The sequence below is a fragment of the Equus przewalskii genome, chromosome 6 (assembly GCF_037783145.1).
Source record: "Equus przewalskii isolate Varuska chromosome 6, EquPr2, whole genome shotgun sequence".
Taxonomy (NCBI): domain Eukaryota; kingdom Metazoa; phylum Chordata; class Mammalia; order Perissodactyla; family Equidae; genus Equus; species Equus przewalskii.
Genome location: NC_091836.1, coordinates 5516618 through 5534804, shown reverse-complemented (window position 1 = coordinate 5534804; position 18187 = coordinate 5516618). Strand labels below are relative to the sequence as shown.

Here is an 18187-nt window from a genome sequence, read left to right as displayed (position 1 = left end):
AAGCATCCCTCGGAGGGAGGTCCTGTCACTGTCCCTCTTTTCACAGGGAGAAAAACTGAGGCTTCCAGTAGCTACACGCACACACCCGTCACCCACCCAATGGTAGAGTCCGGAAGCTTAGCTGACAGGCACCCAACAAATGTCCGTGTTCTCCCTTCTGGCTGAGAAGGATTGAATTAAGGGCGGGGCAGACCCAGCCTCTGGCAGGCCCCTGCAGCAGAGCTGAGGACGGAAGCTGAGCTGGCCTGGGGGGCTATGGCTGAGGGGCTTTCTCAGGAACCAGCAGGGAGGGGCCAGATCTTGGCTGGCTCAGAGCATCTCTCTTGGGAAGGCCAGCCCCAGACCTCTAAGAGGTGGGGACCAAATTCCAGAGTGAGGCCCCAAAACCAGCCTGAAGATGTTGCTGCAGCTCCCAGGCCAGGGAGGATGGAACTGCACATTCACACATGCACATGCACACATACACACACGCTCACACACACACACACACACACTCACACACTTCCCACCCTTCCACTTTCTCAACCCCCTTCCACCACCAACCCCCACTTCCCCCACCACACCCTTACCCCTAGCCCAGCCCTGCCCAGAAAGGGCCCAGCCCTCTGACTGGAAAATGGGTCCCTAGTACCAGGAATGAAGACTCAGGAGATGGGAAGGAAGGAAGAGAGTGGGCGGGGCGAGGGAGGGAGGGGGCTCCATTTATATCCGTGCCCTGGACTGGGAGTCAGCTCATCATGGACACTGCCACGCTCACCAAGTGGGACAGCGGTCTCAAGGAGGTCCCAGGAGGTATGAGCAATGGGACTGCCTCACCATCCCCCATGGGTCCCTCTGGCCAGTGGTTTGAGAGCAGGAGAGACACCACAGGTCCTGGAGCCAGCTGGACCTCAATTCAAATTCCAACTCTGTCACTTAGGGGCTGTGTGACCATAGGCACGTTACTTAACCTCTCTGAATGCCAGTTTTTGGGGGAGGAATTCAAGTGCCCTGGGTTTGATCCTCGAGGACCAGGGACCCAGGAGTCTCTCTGTGTTATCCCAGGGTCCTGGGGACGCTGGGGATGGAGGCTTCTCTTCGTAGCCGTGTCGCTTATGATCGCCGCCGTCTTGTGGGCCCTTATTCTGAGCATCCTGCTTTCTAAGGGTGAGTGACTGTATAATGGGGGGAGGTGTGTCCAGCTCCCATGGGGACATAGACGGCCCCATGATGGGCACACCGGCTGGGTCCCAGACTCCTGCCTGGATCCCAGACCCCTGTCTGGGTCTGAGTATGAACACGTGTGAACAGAGTGTGTGCAGCTTCGGACTGTGTGCACCCTCATGTGTGTGTATGTGCATGCATGAAGGTGTGAGCATGTTCCCGGGTGTTTGCTTCTCCTCTGCGTGTGTGCACATTATGGGCGCTGGACGTTTGCCTGCCCCCTCTGTCCTCCCAAGACCCGGGTCCCCGCCCCCTTGGGCGAGGGGACAGTTCCCGGGTCCCCAGGGCCGCGCCTGCAGGAGCCTCTCTCTGCAGCCTCCACAGAGCGCAGGGCGCTGCTCGGCCACCAGGACCTGCTGAGGACAAATGGTGCGTGCAGAACGGGGGCTCCTGGGTCACCGGGGTGTGCGGAGCTGGAGTGTCTGGGACCCTGGAGCCCGGCAGGGTGCGGGTGGGGACCCCGCGGGCCCCAAGGCTGGTCCAGGATTGGGGAAGCGTGTCGCGTGACTCCCCGGGGGTGACCCAGCGTGTGTGGCGCGGGCGGGGTCATTCCAGCCTCGGAGCAGAACGCGGTGCTGGCTGCCTTCAAGGAGGAGGTCTCGTCCTGCAACAGCTGCTGTAAGACTTCCGGGCTGAGGGGGCGGGCCTTGTGGGCTGGAGGCGGGGCTTGTGGCCGGAAACGGAGGAGGCAAGAGGAGGTGTGGCTTGTGGCCAAGATCCCAGGAGGCAAGAGGGCGAAACTTGCGGCTGGGTTTGAGGTAGGTGGGTGGGCGCTGGGCTGGCTGGTGTCAGATGTCGCGCCCCCATCCTCCCACCCTTCCCAGGCCAGGAGACGCAGGCGCAGCTGCAGACCGCTCGCACCGAGCTTGGGGAGGCGCGGGAAAAGCTGTTCCAGCAGGAGAGCGACCTGAAAGAACTCAGCGAGCGCGGTGAGGGCGGCACAGCGCCACGACCCCTCATCCCTCCGCGCGGCTGTCGATTTACGTCCTGACCCTTCTGTTACCCCGACCCTATCCTCTGATCCTGACCCTGACCATTGGAATCTGACCTTGACGACAAGTCCCAACCTCAACCACAACTGGACCCTACCCGGCTACGACAGTCCTTGACTGCGATGTCATTCTTGACGGTGACACTGCCCACAGACTTGAATGCTGACCTTACGTAATCGTGACCCTGCTCCTGGCCCTGACCCAGCTATAATCTGGCTTCCTTGATCTTGCAGTGACCCAGGGCTTGGCTGAAGCGGGTAGAGACCGCGAGGACATCCGCACGGAGCTGTTGCGGGCGCTGGAGGCGGCCCGTTTCGGGAACAGTGAGCAAGATGGAGGAGAGAGGGAAGGGGGGAGGCCGATAGGACTCAGGGTTCCATGATTTGCCTGGTCCCGCCCTGTGACCTTGGCATGTTCTCTTTGGCTCCGCCTCTGGGCCCGGAGATCCAACCCAAACCCCGCAATCCCCTTTGTCCTCTCCATCTGGGAGCAACCCCACTCTTTGACCGTCACCATCCCGCAGGCTCCTGCGAGCAGTGCCCCGCGTCGTGGCTGCCCTTCCGTGGCTCCTGCTACTTTTTCTCCATTCCACCTGCCTCGTGGGTCGAGGCGCAGCGCAGCTGCGCCAGCGCTGGCGCGCACCTGGTGATCGTGAATGACTTGGACGAGCAGGTGCGCAGCCTGGGCGGTCCGAGGCGGGAGGCGGAGTTCACCGGAGGGGGCGTGGCCTGGGAGGTGGGCGGGGCGAGCGGGGCGGACTCGGCCGGCTCAGCCTCCCCTCCCACCCAGGACTTTCTGAGTCGGAATGTGAGAGGTCGAGGGTACTGGCTGGGTCTGAGGGCGGTGCGCCACGCCGAGAAGATCCAGGGCTACCAGTGGATCGACGGAGTCCCGCTCAGCTTCAGGTGAGAGAAGGGACGTGGGGCGGAGGACAGATCAGACCCGAGGGGAAGTGGTTTGACCAGATCTCAGAGTCTCGGTTGGGTTGGGCAGCCTAGACCCCAAGAACTGGCTGAGGGTTAAATTCTGGGGGATAGAAAATTATGTCCCAGGGCTGGAAAGTTCTATCTGTGGATAGATTAGATTCTCAGGGTGTCTGGGTAAGACCCAATTAATAAACAGGCTAGACCCTGAGTAGGGAGGACAGACCCCAGGGCCATCCGCAGTCTGGACCCCCAGCAGCACCCATGCCAAACCACTGCACCACTGCAGCCACTGGAACCAGGGGGAGCCCAATGACGCTCAGGGGCGCGAGGACTGCGTCATGATGCTGCGCACGGGGATGTGGAACGACGCACGGTGTGAAGACAAGGAGAGAGACAGCTGGATCTGTGAGAAGAGGCAAATCTGCTGACCCCGCCCAGTGCCCCCGAGCCACGCCCTCCACCACACGTGCGTTCTCTGAGCTGCTCCTCCTCATGGATCTGCCCACCGCCCCTGATTTTTTTTTTTTCCTACCAACCGCCTTGCCCTAGCCAGCCTGGTCCAGTGCCTGCGCTTGGGGACCTCCACTCTAGCTTAACTGCAACCGCTCACACACGGACCTAACCTAGCCTTTACCGGCTCCAAAATCCGGGCTCCTCGGCCCGTGATCTGACCCCGCCTCCCTCCCTAGCTAAGGTCAGGTGACTGAGGGGTGGAGCTGTCTAGTTTGCTTGCATTTCTTCCCAGACTGGAAGACCTCAAAGACAGGGGTTTTGGAAACTGTCTTTGCAGCCCTAGAGAGCATCCATAAAAGTTTGAGAAATGAATTCTGGCTCCTGGCTCTGGCAAGCTGTTCTAATCTTTATTGCAGGGTCTCTGATTATCCCTGTGTGTGACCCCAACCTCTCTAAGTGACCTCTTGACCCTATGATGCCCCCAAAGTCAGTGAGTAACCTGCACTGGGCCAGGAGGGCAGTGGGGCTCTGGGGACACATGAATAAGTCAGACCTAGTCCTTACCCCCCAGGACTCCCTCGTGCTGGTCTAGCTGGACACAGGAACCATGTGACTAGTGACTCAATGGAGAAATGCATGAAGGAGTGACAGGTGATGCCTTTGGAGAAGTCACCTTTGTCCTCAGGGACAGAGACTGTGCTGACATGCTGCAGTGGGGGCCCCTTTCCTTGAGGAGACTGGCACCCCCTTGTGGAGATGACAGGCAGCCTGAGACAAGGCCCTGAGGCAGATGGGAGAGGACCCGGCTGGATCCAAGGAGCAGGGCCCTTCTGTCTCGGGCACCAGGTTCTGTGACCACTGGGTGGGGCATCGGGAAATGCATCCCAGCAAAGACGGACTTTGAGGCACAATGAGATCTCAGCACAGGGAGTTGGGCAGGGTGGGCTTTGCAGGCCGAGGCTGTTGGAAGGTACTGGAAGGTGTTGGAAGGTGTTAGATGGCTGAGCCATTTATGGGTACGGGGTGCACAGAGCCTGGCTTTGTCAACTGGGGACTTCTGATCTGTATTCACCCTGCACTCCCAGAGTTTCCTGATTCCATCTGGGGACCTGGGGACTCTCCTAGAATTTCCGGTGGAGAGGGATTCCGTGGAGGGGAGTGACAAGCTAGCAACCTTTAGTTCTGTGCAGAATGGAGTCCAGAAGCAAAGGCTGCAGGGAGCCCCCAGGCTGTGCATCCCTGAGAGTATTGACAGAGAAGGAAGAGGGGACAACACCATCCACACACCTGGCCAGGTGGCACCTTTCAGTGCTGTGACCACACAACCCCCAACCCTTCTCTGGGGTTCAACAATTGCAGCCCCGAGCCAGGCACTGAGCGGACCCAGGAGCCGCCTGACTCCTGGACAGATAACACACCCCATGACCTGCTGGCCACAGTGGTGGATTTCCAGACAGTCAGCTGGAGGAGTGTGTGTGTTTCCTACTGCTGCTGTAACAGACGACCACCAGCTTAGTGGCTTGAAACAACACACATTCATTCTCTTTCAGTTCTGGGGACCAGAAGTCCAACATTAGTTTCACTGGGATGAAATTAAGGTGTCACTACGGCCAGGTTCCCTCTGGAATCCAGGGAGGAATCCTTTTCTTAGCCTTTTCCAGCTTCTGGAGCTGCATTCCTCGCCTTTCTTGGCTCATGGCCCTTCTTCCATCTCCAGCCAGTAGGATAGCATGTTGCTTCAGTGGTCACATTCCCCTCTTCTTCTGTGTCAGCTATCCCTCTGCCTCCCTTCTTATAAGGACACTTGTGATTGCAATTAAGGTCCTCTCAGACAATCCAGGCTGGTCTGTAACACTGAAATGCAGTCATGGCACTAACCACCCTGAGTTCTTGTGGACACTGCCTACAGAGGAAGGCCCAGTGCCTAACAAGACCACTCCCACTGCAGACATCAGTGGCAAGTGTGGAAGTCTTCAGACCAGCCACCCTTCCGAGGAGCTGATTACAGATTTGGAGGTTCTCATGACCCCCTTGGGTTCCATAATTCACTAGAATGACTCACAGAACGCAAGAAATCAGTATATTTATGAGCACAATTTTATTATAAAGGACACAAATCCAGACTAGCCAAATGAAGAGACCGCTATGGTGAGAGCTGAGAAGGTCCCAAACTCAGAGCTCCTGTGTCCTCTTCCCAGGAAATCAGGACATGTCAGCCTCCTGCCACATCAAGCTGTTCAGTAGCAAGGAAGCTCCTCTGAGCTTTCGTGTCCAGAGTTTTTACTGGGGTTTAATTAGGAAGGCATGGTGGATCGAATCATTGGCCACGTGATTGCTCTCCATCTCCAGCCCCCGTCCCCTCCTCAGAGATTGGGTGGCTGAAGGGCCCATCCCTCATGGTTGGTCTTTCTGGCATGACCAGCCCCCACCCTGAGCCATCTCCTCGGTATAAACTCAGGTGTGGTCCAAGGGCCCCAGGAAGAACCAAGGCACTCCTATCGCTTGGGAAATCCCAAGGGTTTGAGTACTCCCTTCCAAGAATGGGACAAACAGCCACCAGATTCTTTAATATACAAAATCTTCACAATACTAAATCCTTACACACATCTGTGAAATCTCTGTTGCCATAAGAAGGCGACAGTCAAGGTTCCAGGGATTGGGACGTGGACGTCTTTGGGGGCCACTGTGCAGCCTCCCACAAGACGTAACCAATGACAGACAGACTCACGGGTGGGGCAGCAGCCAGAAGGCCTGCCTGGTGGCCTGTGTGCCTGCTGAGCTGGGTGAGTGGTGGTCTGGAGGACTCGCACGTTCTAGTCCAACTCACTGACAATGAGAAGGAGACCCCTGGCCTATGGAAGAGCCACAGAGAAAGACTTTCTACCTGACAGGTTGACAGCAGTCAGATCGAAGTGGTAGTGACAGATAGAGAGCATCACAGTGGGTGGAAGTCTCCCAGGAGTCTCTCGTGGGGATGGAGCTGAGTGAGTGCTAGCTGTGGCCGAGGCAGAAGGAAGAGACCCCAGAGTTAAGTGGGAGCTGCTCCAGGAACTTCCAAGGACCCGGCTAAGTCAGAGCAAGCCCTCTGGCTCCTGGTGCCCAAGGCTCAGACAGTTGGGTCCAGGGCCTGAGGGAGCCCCAGGGCAGCATCGCAGAGAACAAGATGGCTGAAATGGAGACACCCATCCTGCCCTCTGCACTCCTGGTCACCTCACAGGTACTGCCTTCCAGCCACCTGGCTCTAACATGCCCACTTTGAGCAGGTACCTGAAGACCCTGAGTGAGAGGGTCAGGGTCACATTCCCCCCTCTCTGGACTCTTGGCCCCAGGCCCTCCCGCCTCCAAGATGCAACCTCCCTGGGAAGAAACCGAGCCCTAATCCTGGAACAGACCTTGACCTTGAGTTAGCTTTTGTTTTCCTGGAGAATAGGTCTTACTAGAAAGACTGTATTCTACAGGCTGATGGGTAGTATGGCAAGGAGCCTGTACACAGAGAAGCCCTGTGGGAGCCTGGCGGGGCCAGGTCAGCAGTCTCAATGACAGACCCCTTTTCCTGGAGACCCTGGACGCTCCAAGAGAGCCCCATAGGATCTGAAATAGACCCATGTGTCTGAGACCCAGCAGCAATGGTGAGATTACCCTGATAGAAACTGCTAGGCAGAAGGACGGTCTCCCAAATATGTCCACATCTTAATCCCTGAACCTATGAATGTTACCGCATGGCAAAAGGGACTTTGTGAATGCAATTATATTAAGGGCCCTGAGGTGGGGAGATGATCCTGGATTATCTAGGTGGGCCCCGTGTCATCACAAGGAGCCGTGAAAGTGAAAGGAGGCAGGAGAGAATAAGGGAGGGGGTCGTGACTACAGAAGGATGGTCAGAGTGATGTGATATGAGAAGGACCTGATCCACCATTGCCGGGCTTTAAACATGGAGGAGGGACCATGAGCCAAGGAGGCGTTCAGCCTTTAGAAGTTGGGGAAGGGAGGAAAACCACTGCACACTTATGAGAATGGCCAAAATCGAGAACCCTGACAACACCCAATGCTGGTGAGGATGTGGAGTAACAGGAAGTCTTAACATTGCTGGTGGGAATGCAAGGTGGTGCAGCTTATTTGAAAGACACTTGTGCCATTTCTCATAAAACTAAACCTACTTTTACCATAAGATCCAGCAATCGTGCTCCTTGGAATTTACTCAGAGGAGTTGAAAAGTTATGTCCACATGAAAACCTGGACGTGATGTTTATAGCAGCTTTATTGAAAAATTGCCAAAACGTGGAAGCTGCCAAGATGTCCTTCAACAGGTGAATGGATAAACAAACTGTGGGACATCCAGACAATAGATTAGTATTCACACTAAAAAGAAAGGAGCTATTTAGCTAGGAAAAGACATAGAGGAATCCTAAATGCATATTAATAAGCAAAAGAACCCACTCCGAAAAGGCTACATACTGTATAATTCCAACTACATGGCATTCTGGAAAAAGAAAACAACGGAGACAGTGACATGGTAGGTGTCTGCCCAGGGTTGGGGGGAGGTAGGAGGAATAGGATCACAGAGGATTTTTAGGGCAGTGAAACTATTCTGCATGATACTGTGGTGGTAGATACGTATTTTTATACATTTGTTCAAACCCATAGAATGTGCAACCCCAAGGGTGAACCCTAATGTCATCTATGGGCTCTGGGCGGTCACGATGTGTCCCTGTAGGTTCGTCAGTTGTAAGAAAAGTACTGCTCTGGTGGAGGATGTTGACAATGGCGGAGGCTGTGCCTGTGTGCGGGCAGGGGACACATGGGAATCTCTGGACCTTCTGCTTAAGTTTGCTGTGAATGTAAAACTGCTCTAAAAATATAAAGTCTTAATGACAACAGAAAAAAGTCAAGAAAATAGATATTTCCCAAAGCCTCCAGAAGGATGTACCATGAAGACACCTTGACTTCAGACCAGGGAGACCAGTGTCAGACTTCTGACCTCCAGAACTATGAGTAATGAATTTGTGTTGGAGAAGCCATTAAGTTTGAGGTCGTTTGTTACAGCAGCCATAGGAAACATGCAAGGGCTCCCCTGGAGCTGCCGCATACTCAACAGGAACCACCTACCACACAGCCACGATCTGTTATGATCCTGTAACTCACCTTAACATGTCAGTGAGTAAATGTCTGCCCCCATAGACGTAATTCAACTCAACAAAAACCATCGGAAACACCTGTAATAAACTTTTCACACACACCCCCCCACCCCCAACATGGCAGTCACCTGCTGGTAATCTGACAATACCCACATGTAACTTACCTTAACTGGGGTGGCCATGTGTCTCCGTTTGTCTCAAATGGTCCTGGTTTGCACTTGTCTTAGGTGTAAGTCCTGTTTTAAAATTATTTTTTAAATCAAGTTTAGAGGTATAATTTTTATACAGTAAAATGCACCAATTTATCACACCCCTGTTCACTTGAAAAGCCTCAAAAGGAGTTTATTCATGAATAGCCAAAAGAATTACAATTCATGGGATGTGCGTGCTATGGCAAACCATGGACAAATCCAACAAACAAAGGAGGGGAGGTGCTTTTATGGAGAAAAAAGCGGGAGTAGGGAGGAGCTGTTCTAAAGGAAATTCCATTGGTGGAAATTAGTTCAGGGCCACAACAGCTTCTCATTGGCTGAGCTGTGGCGTTTCTCATTGCCTGAGCTGCAGCATTTCTGATTGGCTGAGCTGTGGTGTTTCTCATTGGCTGAGCTGTGGCGTTTCTCATTGCCTGAGCTGCAGCATTTCTGATTGGCTGAGCTGTGGTGTTTCTCATTGGCTGAGCTGTGGCGTTTCTCATTGCCTGAGCTACAGCATTTCTGATTGGCTGAGCTGTGGTGTTTCGCATTGGCTGAGCTGTGGTGTTTCGCATTGGCTGAGCTGTGGCTTTTCTCATTGGCTGAGCTGTGGCGTTACTCATTGCCTGAGCTGTGGCATTTCTCATTGCCTGAGCTGCAGCATTTCTGATTGGCTGAGCTGTGGTGTTTCTCATTGGGCTGTTGCCAGGTGGAGGGAGAAATCTTCCTTCAGTAGGAAAGTAGGTTTACTTCCTGTTCAAGATGCAAGCCCACGTCTCTTCTTGTTTGGTGTAACTGAGGATGTATGACAGGCCCTCCCCTACAGGCCTTCCTGACTGCAATTTAGTTAGGGTTTCTTTTATTAATTTCCACACCCATTAGGATGGTGTCTATCAAAAAAGAAATTAATTAATTAATTAATAAGTCTCTTCAAGGATGTAGAGAAATTGGAACCCTCAAGTGTTGCTGGTGGAAATGTGAAATGATGCAGCTCTGTGGAAAAGAGTATGAGGGCGCCTCAAAAAAATTATAAATAGAATTACCAGATCATCTAGCAATTTCCCTTCAAGGTGTATACTGGAAAAAATTGAAAGCAAGATCTCAAAAAGATGTTTGCACATCCATGTTCATAGTGGCACTATTCACCATAGCCAACAGGGGTCCATCAATGGATGAATGGATAAACAAAAGGTGGTCCACCATACAATGGAATATTAGTCGGCCTTAAAAAGGAAGGAAATTCTGGCACGTGTTCCAACATGGATGAATTTTGTGGACATTCGGCTGTGCGAAATAAACCAGTCACAAAGAGATAAATACTGTGTTATTTCACTTACATAAGGGATCTAGATTAGTCAAACTCATAGAAGCAGAAAGTAGAACGGTGGTTGCCAGGAGCTGGGGGAATGGGCAAATGGAGAGTTGTTGAATAAATACAGAATTTCAGTTTTTCAAGATGAAAAAATTCCGGAGATTTGTTGCACAAGAATGTGAATACACTTGACACTGCTGAACTGCACACTTAAAAATGATTAAGATGTAAATTTTATGTTACGTGTATTTTATACCACAATTAAAAATAAAAAGAAGTTTGTTAATGCCCCCACTTCAAGCTTACAATTCAATGAGTTTTGAGAAATGCACAGCGGTGTAGCCACCACTACACTGCAGACGTAGAAAATTTCCATCCTCCCCTGAAATTCCCGCCTCTTCTCAGACAACCCTCACCCCACCCCTGCCCCAGGCCACCGCTCAGCTGCTCCGAATCACCATGGACTCCCCTTGTCATGTCTCCAATGTCCTATGAATAGACTCGCACAGTGTGTACTCTTTTATGCCTGGATTCTTTCTCCAGGCAGAATGTTTTTGCGATTCCCCCATGCTTTTGTGGGTATCCATAGTTTGTTCCTCTTCAGTGAGGAATCGTCCTCTGTTGTGTGGGTGGACCACAATCTGTCTCCACTCACCTGCTGATGGATGTTGGCGTTGTCTGCTATGAATTAAGCTGCTATGAGCACTCTTGTGCAGACCTTTTTAGGGATTTCAGTTTTCTCTTCTCTTGGGTAAATACCTAGGAGTAGGTCAGTTACTCGGTGAGTGTCTAACTTTATAAGAAACTGCCAAACAGTTTTCCAAAGTGGTTGCACCATTTTGCACCCCCATCAACAATGTCTCGGGGCCCTGGTGGCTCAGGAAGGGTATTATTTTTTTTAAAGGTGTGCTTTTTGGTGAGGAAGATCGGCCCTGAGCTAACATCTCTTGCCAATCTTCTGCGAATCTTCCTCTTTTTTTCTCCCCAAATCCCCAGTATATGGTTGTAGGTCCGTCTAGTTCTTCTATGTGGGACGTCACCACAGCGTGGCTTGATGAGCGGTGTGTAGGTCTGTGCCCAGGATCAGAACTAGCGAACTCTGGGCCACCAAAGCTAAGCGTGTGAACTTAACCACTAAGCAACCAGGCCAGCCCCCATCAGGAAGGGTATTTTTGACCTAAGAGAGCCTTCAGCAGTTCTAGAGCAGGCAGAGGGGTTTCTCTAGAGAAGAGCGGGAGGGGAGGAAATGCAGCTGGAAGTTGAAGCAGATCATGAGGGGATGCAGGAAGCCAGCGGGCACATGGGCCTGATAACGCGTGTTTTCATGGGTGCATAAGACTCGGGGGCTGGGAAGCAGGAAGTCGGGGGGACTCTGCCATTTGGAATTACAGCCTCTGAAGAAAGACAAGAGAGGAGGTTGGCGAGAGAAGTGGACAGAAGAAGTGAGATCAAGTCTCCCGTGAACCAGGAGCAATTTCATTCATTCATTCATTCGTTCATTTGTTCCTTCCTTCATGCAGTGCAATCATTTTGTCACCCGCAAACACTTCTCTAGCGCTCATTATACGCCAGGCTCTGGTACCCAATGGAGAACAAGAGGCCAGGGTCTCTGGACATAAACTGCTAGAGCCAGGGTCTCGTCCCTCAGAGAGAAGAGACCCAGGGAATGAGGACCAGTAAGAGAGCTCAAAAAGCAGAAATTTGAGTGGGTACCGGTGGAGGCCAGCAAAGAGGAACAATGCAGGTGGGGAAGGGGCAGCCACATGGGACCTTGTGGGCTGTTGCCCTTTGCATTTTGCACCTGCTGTTCCCTCTGCCCAGATACCCTTCCCCCTGATCTCTGAGGGCTGGCTCTCCCCTTCCCTTCAGGGTCCCCAGTTCAAGCATCACTCACTCAGAGAGCCTTCCCTGACCCTCTGTTTAAGCAGCCTCTCTGTCTCCCTCCTCCCACTGCTTCACGTCACTTCACGGCACTCGCCACCATCGGACGTTTGTCTGTCTCCCCGGACAGAATGTCAGACCCAAGGGCAGAGATTTTTGTCTGCCGCGCTCCCTATTACAGCCCCAAGTGTCCATTACAGTGTCTAGTGCCTCACTGAATGAATGCATGAATGACTGAATGAATGAATGAGTGGGTGAATCAATGCAGGAACGAATGGAGCTCAGGAGGTGGGGCTGGGCTGAAGGCAGAGATGCGGGAAGTCTGCGAGGATTGGGTGTTATTGGAGCCGAAGGCTGGTGAAGAGGCAGAGAGAGAGGTCCTGAGGGGAAACTGAGGCCGGCAGAGGGGAAGGAGAGCCGAGTCCAGCAGGAGGACGGCTGGTGGAGGAGCCCAGCTTCTGTCCATCAACCCCTCCCATGAAACAGCTCTGCAGAAGACCAGCAGAGGGCGCATGCGTGCGTCTGTATGAGCGTGCACGTGTGTGTGTGCGTGTGTGTGTATGCGTCTCTATGAGCACATTGGGTGTCTATCTTGTATCTCTTGGATGGTGTGGTGTCCATATCTGTGTTTATGTTGTGTGTGTGTTTTGTGTGTATTCTCTGTATGTGTTCTCTGTGTACTTGTGTGTGTTCTATGTACCTGCTGGTGTCTGTGTGTACCCATGTGTGTATCTGTGGTTTTATTGTGTTGTGTCTGTGCAGGTGTGGATGTTTATCTGTGGTCTGGTTGCGTTGTATGGTCTTCTCGTACGGGTTGTGTAGATGTCTATAGGTTGAGTACATGTGCCTGTGGTGCATGTGTGGTTATCTGTTGTCTGTATCTGTAATTCATTTCTAAATAAAATGGGGATAATGTTTGTTATTTCTGAGGGTTTTTGAGAGGGTTCCAGACAGTGGGCTGTGTTAACGCATCTGCAAGGGGTTGGAACGTAGGGAGGGCTCAATAAAAAATAATATCTGCCTTTTCAGCCAGGCCCACCTTGGCCACCCTCCCCGCTGGCCACTGCACCAGCCCCAGCACTCTAAGCCCTTCACCCTACTTGACTTTTCTTCCTTTCTTTTTTTTCACAGCACTTGTGACTTTTAATATATGATACAAGGATTCTCCCCCTCGGCATGATTGACAGTGGGGCTGACCATTCTCTGCTGTGGGGGCTGTCCTGTGCATTGTAGGGTGTTGAGCAGCATCCTTGTCTCCACCCACTAGATGCCAGGAGCGCCCCCACTCCCAAACTGTGACAACCGCAAAGGTCTCCAGACATTGCCCAGCGTCCCCTGGGGAGCATCATCGCCCCGGGTGAGAACCACTCGCTCTACAATTGACTTTTCATTCTGTTCATTATTTGCTGTCTGTCTATCCCCACCCCCTACCAGAACATTTGCTGCAAAATGGAAGGAATTTGCTTATTTGGGGTATTGATGGATGCCCAGGTTCTAGGTTGATCCTGGCACATGGCAGGTGTTGAATATTTGTCCAAAGAATGAATGAATATTAGTGGATTCTGTGCCTGGGGTGGTGCAGGGCATCATGAATGACCTCATGCCTTCATCACAGCATCCCTTGGAGGGAGGTCCTGTCATGGCCCCCTTTTCACAGAGGAGAAAAACTGAGGCTTCCAGTAGCTACACGCACACACCGGTCACCCACCCAATGGTAGAATCCAGAAGCTTAGCTGACAGGCATCCAACAAATGTCCGTATTCTCCCTTCTGGCTGAGAAGGATTGATTTAAGGGCGGGGCAGACCCAGCCTCTGGCAGGCCCCTGCAGCAGAGCTGAGGACGGAAGCTGAGCTGGCCTGGGGGGCCACGGCTGAGGGGCTTTCTCAGGAACCAGCAGGGAGGGGCCAGAACGTGGCCTGTTCAGCGTGTCTCTCTCAGAGGAAGGCCAGCCCCAGGCCTCTAAGACATGGGACCAAGCTCCAGAGTGAGGCCCCAAAACCAGCCTGGAGATGTTGCTGCAGCTCCCAGGCCACAGAGGATGGAACTGACACACACACACACACACACACACGCACATGCACACACGCACTCCCGACCCTTCCACTCTCTCAACCCCCTTCCACCTCCAACTCCCACTTTCCCCACCCTAGCCATACCCCTAGCCCAGCCCTGCCCAGAAAGGGCCCAGCGCTGTGACTGGCCAGTGGGTCCCTGGTACCAGGAATGAAGACTCAGGAGATGGGAAGGAAGGAAGAGTGGGTGGGGCGAGGGAGGGAGGGGGCTCCATTTATATCCGAGCCCTGGGCTGGGAGTCAGTTCATCATGGACACTGCCCCGTACTGCAGGTGGGGCGGCGGGCTCGAGGAGGCCCTTGGAGGTATGAGCAATGGGACTGCCTCACCATCCCCCGTGGGTCACACTCTGGCCAGTGGTTTGGGGTTTGATGGGGGAGGGGACAGGAACAGCCAAGAGGAGGCCCAAGAAGTGGGTGCAGGAGAGACACCACAGGTCCTGGAGCCAGCTGGACCTCAATTCAAATTCCAACTCTGCCACTTGGCAGCTGTGCGGCCATAGGCACATTACTTAACCTCTCTGATTCCCAGTTTCCTGGGAGGAACCCAGGTGTCCTGGGCTCGGTCCTCAGGGCCCAGGGAACCAGGATGGTCCCGGAGCAGGAGGGACCCAGGATTCTCTCTGTGTTATCCCAGGGTCCTGGGGACGCTGGGGAAGGAGACTCCTCTTCCTGGTCGTGTCTCTCATGGTGGCCACAGTCCTGTGGGCCCTCATTCTGACCGTCTTATTTTCCAAGGGTGAGTGACAGCATAATGGGGGTAGCGGAGTCTGGCCCCCTTGAGGACGTAGACCTCTCCACTCCGGGTGCACCAGCTGGGTCCTGGACCCCTGCCTGGATCCCAGACCCCTGCCTGGGTCTGAGTGTGAACACGTGTGAACAGTGTGTACATCTTCGGACTGTGTACATCCACATGTGTGTGCATGTGTATGCATGAATGTGTGTTCATGTCCCCGGGTGTTTGTCTCCCCTCCGCGTGAGTGCAGATCATGGGCGCTGGACGTTTGCCTGCCCCCTCTGTCCCTCCCAAGACCGGGGGCCCCAGCCCCCTGGGCGAAGGGACAGTTCCCGGGTCCCCCGGGGCCGCGCCTGCAGGAGCCTCTCTCTGCAGCCTCCACAGAGCGCGGGGTGCTGCTCGGCCACCAGGACCTGCTGAGGACAAACGGTGCGTGCAGAATGGGGGCTCCTGGGTCCCCGAGGTGTGCGGGGCTGGAGCGCCGGGGACCCTGGAGACCGGTAGTGTTTGAGTGGGGACACGGCGATCCCTGGGGCTGGCCCAGGAGTGGGGAAGCGTGTCCCGTGAGTGCCCTGGTGTGACCTAGTGTGCGTGGGGCGGACGGGGGTCATTTCAGCTTCCAGGCAAACGGCGGTGCTGGCTGCCTTGAAGGAGAAGGTCTCGGTCTGCAATAGCTGCTGTAAGACTTGAGGGCGGAGAGGGCGGGGCTTGTGGGCTGGGGCAGGGGCTTGTGGCCAGGATCCCAGGAGGCAAGAAGGGCGAAACTTGTGGCTGGGTTTGAGGTAGGTGGGTGGGCGCTGGGCTGGCTGGTGTCAGGTGTCGCGCCCCCATCCTCCCACCCTTCCCAGGCCAGGAGACGCAGGCGCAGCTGCAGACCGCTCGCACCGAGCTTGGGGAGGCGCGGGAAAAGCTGTTCCAGCAGGAGAGCGACCTGAAAGAACTCAGCGAGCGCGGTGAGGGCGGCACAGCGCCACGACCCCTCATCCCTCCGCGCGGCTGTCGATTTACGTCCTGACCCTTCTGTTACCCCGACCCTATCCTCTGATCCTGACCCTGACCATTGGAATCTGACCTTGACGACAAGTCCCAACCTCAACCACAACTGGACCCTACCCGGCTACGACAGTCCTTGACCGCGATGTCATTCTTGACGGTGACACTGCCCACAGACTTGAATGCTGACCTTACGTAATCGTGACCCTGCTCCTGACCCTGACCCAGCTGTAATCTGGCTTCCTTGACCTCGCAGTGACCCAGGGCTTGGCCGAAGCGGGTAGAGACCGCGAGGACATCCGCACGGAGCTGTTGCGGGCGCTGGAGGCGGCCCGGCTCAGGAACAGTGAGCAAGACCGAGGAGGGAGGGAAGGGGGGAGGGGACAAGGGGGCCCTGCTCGTGGACCTCTGGGATCCCTGAAACGCACGGACCCGCCCTTTGACCTTGGCCTGTTCTCTGTGACCCTGCCCGGGGCCCGAGGGTCCCATCCCTCCCCCGTATCCTCTCCGTGCTCTCCACCTGGGAGCAATCCCCCTCTTTGACCCTCGTCACCCCGCAGGCTCCTGCGAGCAGTGCCCCGCGTCGTGGCTGCCCTTCCAGGGCTCCTGCTACTTTTTCTCCGAGATAACGGCCACGTGGGACGAGGCGCAGCGCAGGTGCGTGGGCGCCAGCGCGCACCTGGTGATTGTCCGCGGCCTGGAAGAGCAGGTGTGCAGGGCGCAGCGGGAGGCGGAGCGCACCGAGGGGTCGTGGCCTTGGAGGTGGGCGGGGAGAGCGGGGCGCACAGGGCCGGCTCATCTCCCCTCCCACCCAGGGCTTCCTGAGTCGGAATACGCGAGGTCGCGGCTACTGGCTGGGCCTGAGGGCGGTGCGCCGTGCGCGCAAGATCCAGAGCTACCAGTGGGTGGACGGAGTCTCGCTCAGCTTCAGGTGAGAGAAGGGACACGGGGAGGAGGACAGATCAGACGGGAGGAGAAATGCTTTGCCCGGATCTCAGGGTCTCAGTTAGGATGGGCAAGCGGGTCCAGGAACTGGCTGAGGTTAAAGTCTGGGGGTTAGAAAGTTATATCCAGGATTCGCGGTTAGGTCGGACCCTCAGGGTGTCTAGGTTAGACCTGGGCAATAAACAGGCTAGACCCTGGGAAGGAAGCCTGGACCCCAGGGCCATCCTCCGTCTAGACCCCCAGCAACACCCATGCCAAACCCCCGCAGCTACTGGAACCAGGGGGAGCCCAATGACGCTCAGGGGCGCGAGGACTGCGTCATGATGCTGCGCACGGGGATGTGGAACGACGCACCGTGCAACAGCGAGAGGGACAGCTGGATCTGCGAGAAGAGGCAGAGCTGCTGACCCCGCCCAGTGCCCCCGAGCCACGCCCACCGCCGCACGCGCGCTGTCCGAGCCGCTCACCGTCAAGGATCCGCCCACCACCATCGATTTTTTTTTCCCCCACCAACCACTACCGACAATCATGCTGCCTACCCCGGTCCAGGGGCTGCGCTCTGGGACCTCCGCTCCAGCTTGACTGCAACCCCTCACACATGGAGCTAACGTAGCCTAGCCGTCACCTCATCCAAAATCTCAGCTCCTTGGTCCCTGATCTCACCCTCCCTCCTTCCCTAGCCAAGGTCAGGTGACTGAGAAGGAGCTCTTTGGGGCGCTTGCATGTTTCCCCAGCCTGAGAGGCCTCAAAGATAGGGCTTTTGTGAGCTGTCTTTGTAGCCCTAGGGGATCAATAAAAGTTTGAGAAATGAATTCTGGCTCCCGGCTCTGGCGAGCTGTTCTAAGCTTTATTCTAGAAATCTGGTGTCCCTGTGAGTGACCCCAAACTCTCTAAGCGACCTCAAAGCCCTATGATGTCCCCAAACCCAGGGGTAACCTGCACTGGGCCAGGAGGGCAGTGGGGCTCTGGGGACACAGGAATGAGTCAGACATAGTCCTTACCCCCCAGAACCCCCTCATGCTGGTCTAGCTGGACACAGGAACCATGTGACTAGTGACTCAATGGAGAAATGCATGAAGGCGTGACAGGTGATGCCCTTGGAGGAGCCACCTTTGTCCTCAGGGACAGGGACTGTGCTGACATGCTGCAGTGGGGGCCCCTTTCCTTGAGGAGACTGGCACCCCATTGTGGAGATGACAAGGCCCTGAGGCGGGGGGGCTGCAAAAGCTCTTTTGCCATGGGCCAGCCGGTGGTGCAGCAGTTGGCTGCAAAAGCTCTTTTGCCGTGGGCCAGCCGGTGGCAGAGCGGTTAAGTGCACACATTCCACTTTGGCCATCCAGGCTTCACA

At 54.9% G+C, this 18187-nt stretch overlaps 2 protein-coding genes across 4 annotated transcripts; both read left to right on the top strand.

Moving 5' to 3' along the window:
• The first annotated feature begins 590 nt into the window (after positions 1-590).
• Positions 591-3946, top strand: LOC103540061 (C-type lectin domain family 4 member G-like). 2 transcript variants are annotated; one of them, XM_070622838.1, is made up of 9 exons: positions 591-792; positions 1045-1146; positions 1519-1572; positions 1759-1821; positions 2028-2132; positions 2429-2518; positions 2719-2867; positions 2985-3100; positions 3378-3946. In XM_070622838.1, exons 1-9 carry the CDS (start codon positions 738-740, stop codon positions 3547-3549), a joined length of 906 nt encoding a protein of 301 aa, XP_070478939.1. In that variant the 5' UTR covers positions 591-737; the 3' UTR covers positions 3550-3946. The 2 variants fall into 2 exon arrangements, with proteins under 2 accessions (XP_070478939.1, XP_070478940.1); XM_070622839.1 differs by having other exon boundaries at positions 614-792; positions 3408-3946.
• Positions 3947-14389: 10443 nt separating this feature from the next.
• CLEC4G (C-type lectin domain family 4 member G) lies at positions 14390-17651 on the top strand. Of its 2 annotated transcripts, XM_008506587.2 has the most exons (9): positions 14403-14471; positions 14803-14904; positions 15277-15330; positions 15518-15580; positions 15750-15854; positions 16151-16240; positions 16455-16603; positions 16710-16825; positions 17108-17651. In XM_008506587.2, the coding sequence occupies exons 1-9, from the start codon at positions 14417-14419 to the stop codon at positions 17244-17246; spliced, it is 873 nt and encodes a 290-aa protein (XP_008504809.2). In that variant the 5' UTR covers positions 14403-14416; the 3' UTR covers positions 17247-17651. The 2 variants fall into 2 exon arrangements, with proteins under 2 accessions (XP_070478938.1, XP_008504809.2); XM_070622837.1 differs by lacking the exon at positions 15518-15580 and having other exon boundaries at positions 14390-14471.
• Positions 17652-18187: the final 536 nt, after the last annotated feature.

Excerpts from the sequence above, each read along its gene's own strand:
- LOC103540061 (XM_070622838.1), top strand. The coding sequence starts at position 738 with ATGGACACTGCCACGCTCACCAAGTGGGACAGCGGTCTCAAGGAGGTC. Across the intron at positions 1,573-1,758 it reads GGACCTGCTGAGGACAAATG|CCTCGGAGCAGAACGCGGTG; the intron begins GTGCGTGCAGAA and ends GGGTCATTCCAG. Across the intron at positions 2,133-2,428 it reads GAAAGAACTCAGCGAGCGCG|TGACCCAGGGCTTGGCTGAA; the intron begins GTGAGGGCGGCA and ends TTGATCTTGCAG.
- CLEC4G (XM_008506587.2), top strand. The coding sequence starts at position 14,417 with ATGGACACTGCCCCGTACTGCAGGTGGGGCGGCGGGCTCGAGGAGGCC. Across the intron at positions 14,472-14,802 it reads GCTCGAGGAGGCCCTTGGAG|GGTCCTGGGGACGCTGGGGA; the intron begins GTATGAGCAATG and ends GTGTTATCCCAG. Across the intron at positions 16,241-16,454 it reads GGCGGCCCGGCTCAGGAACA|GCTCCTGCGAGCAGTGCCCC; the intron begins GTGAGCAAGACC and ends GTCACCCCGCAG.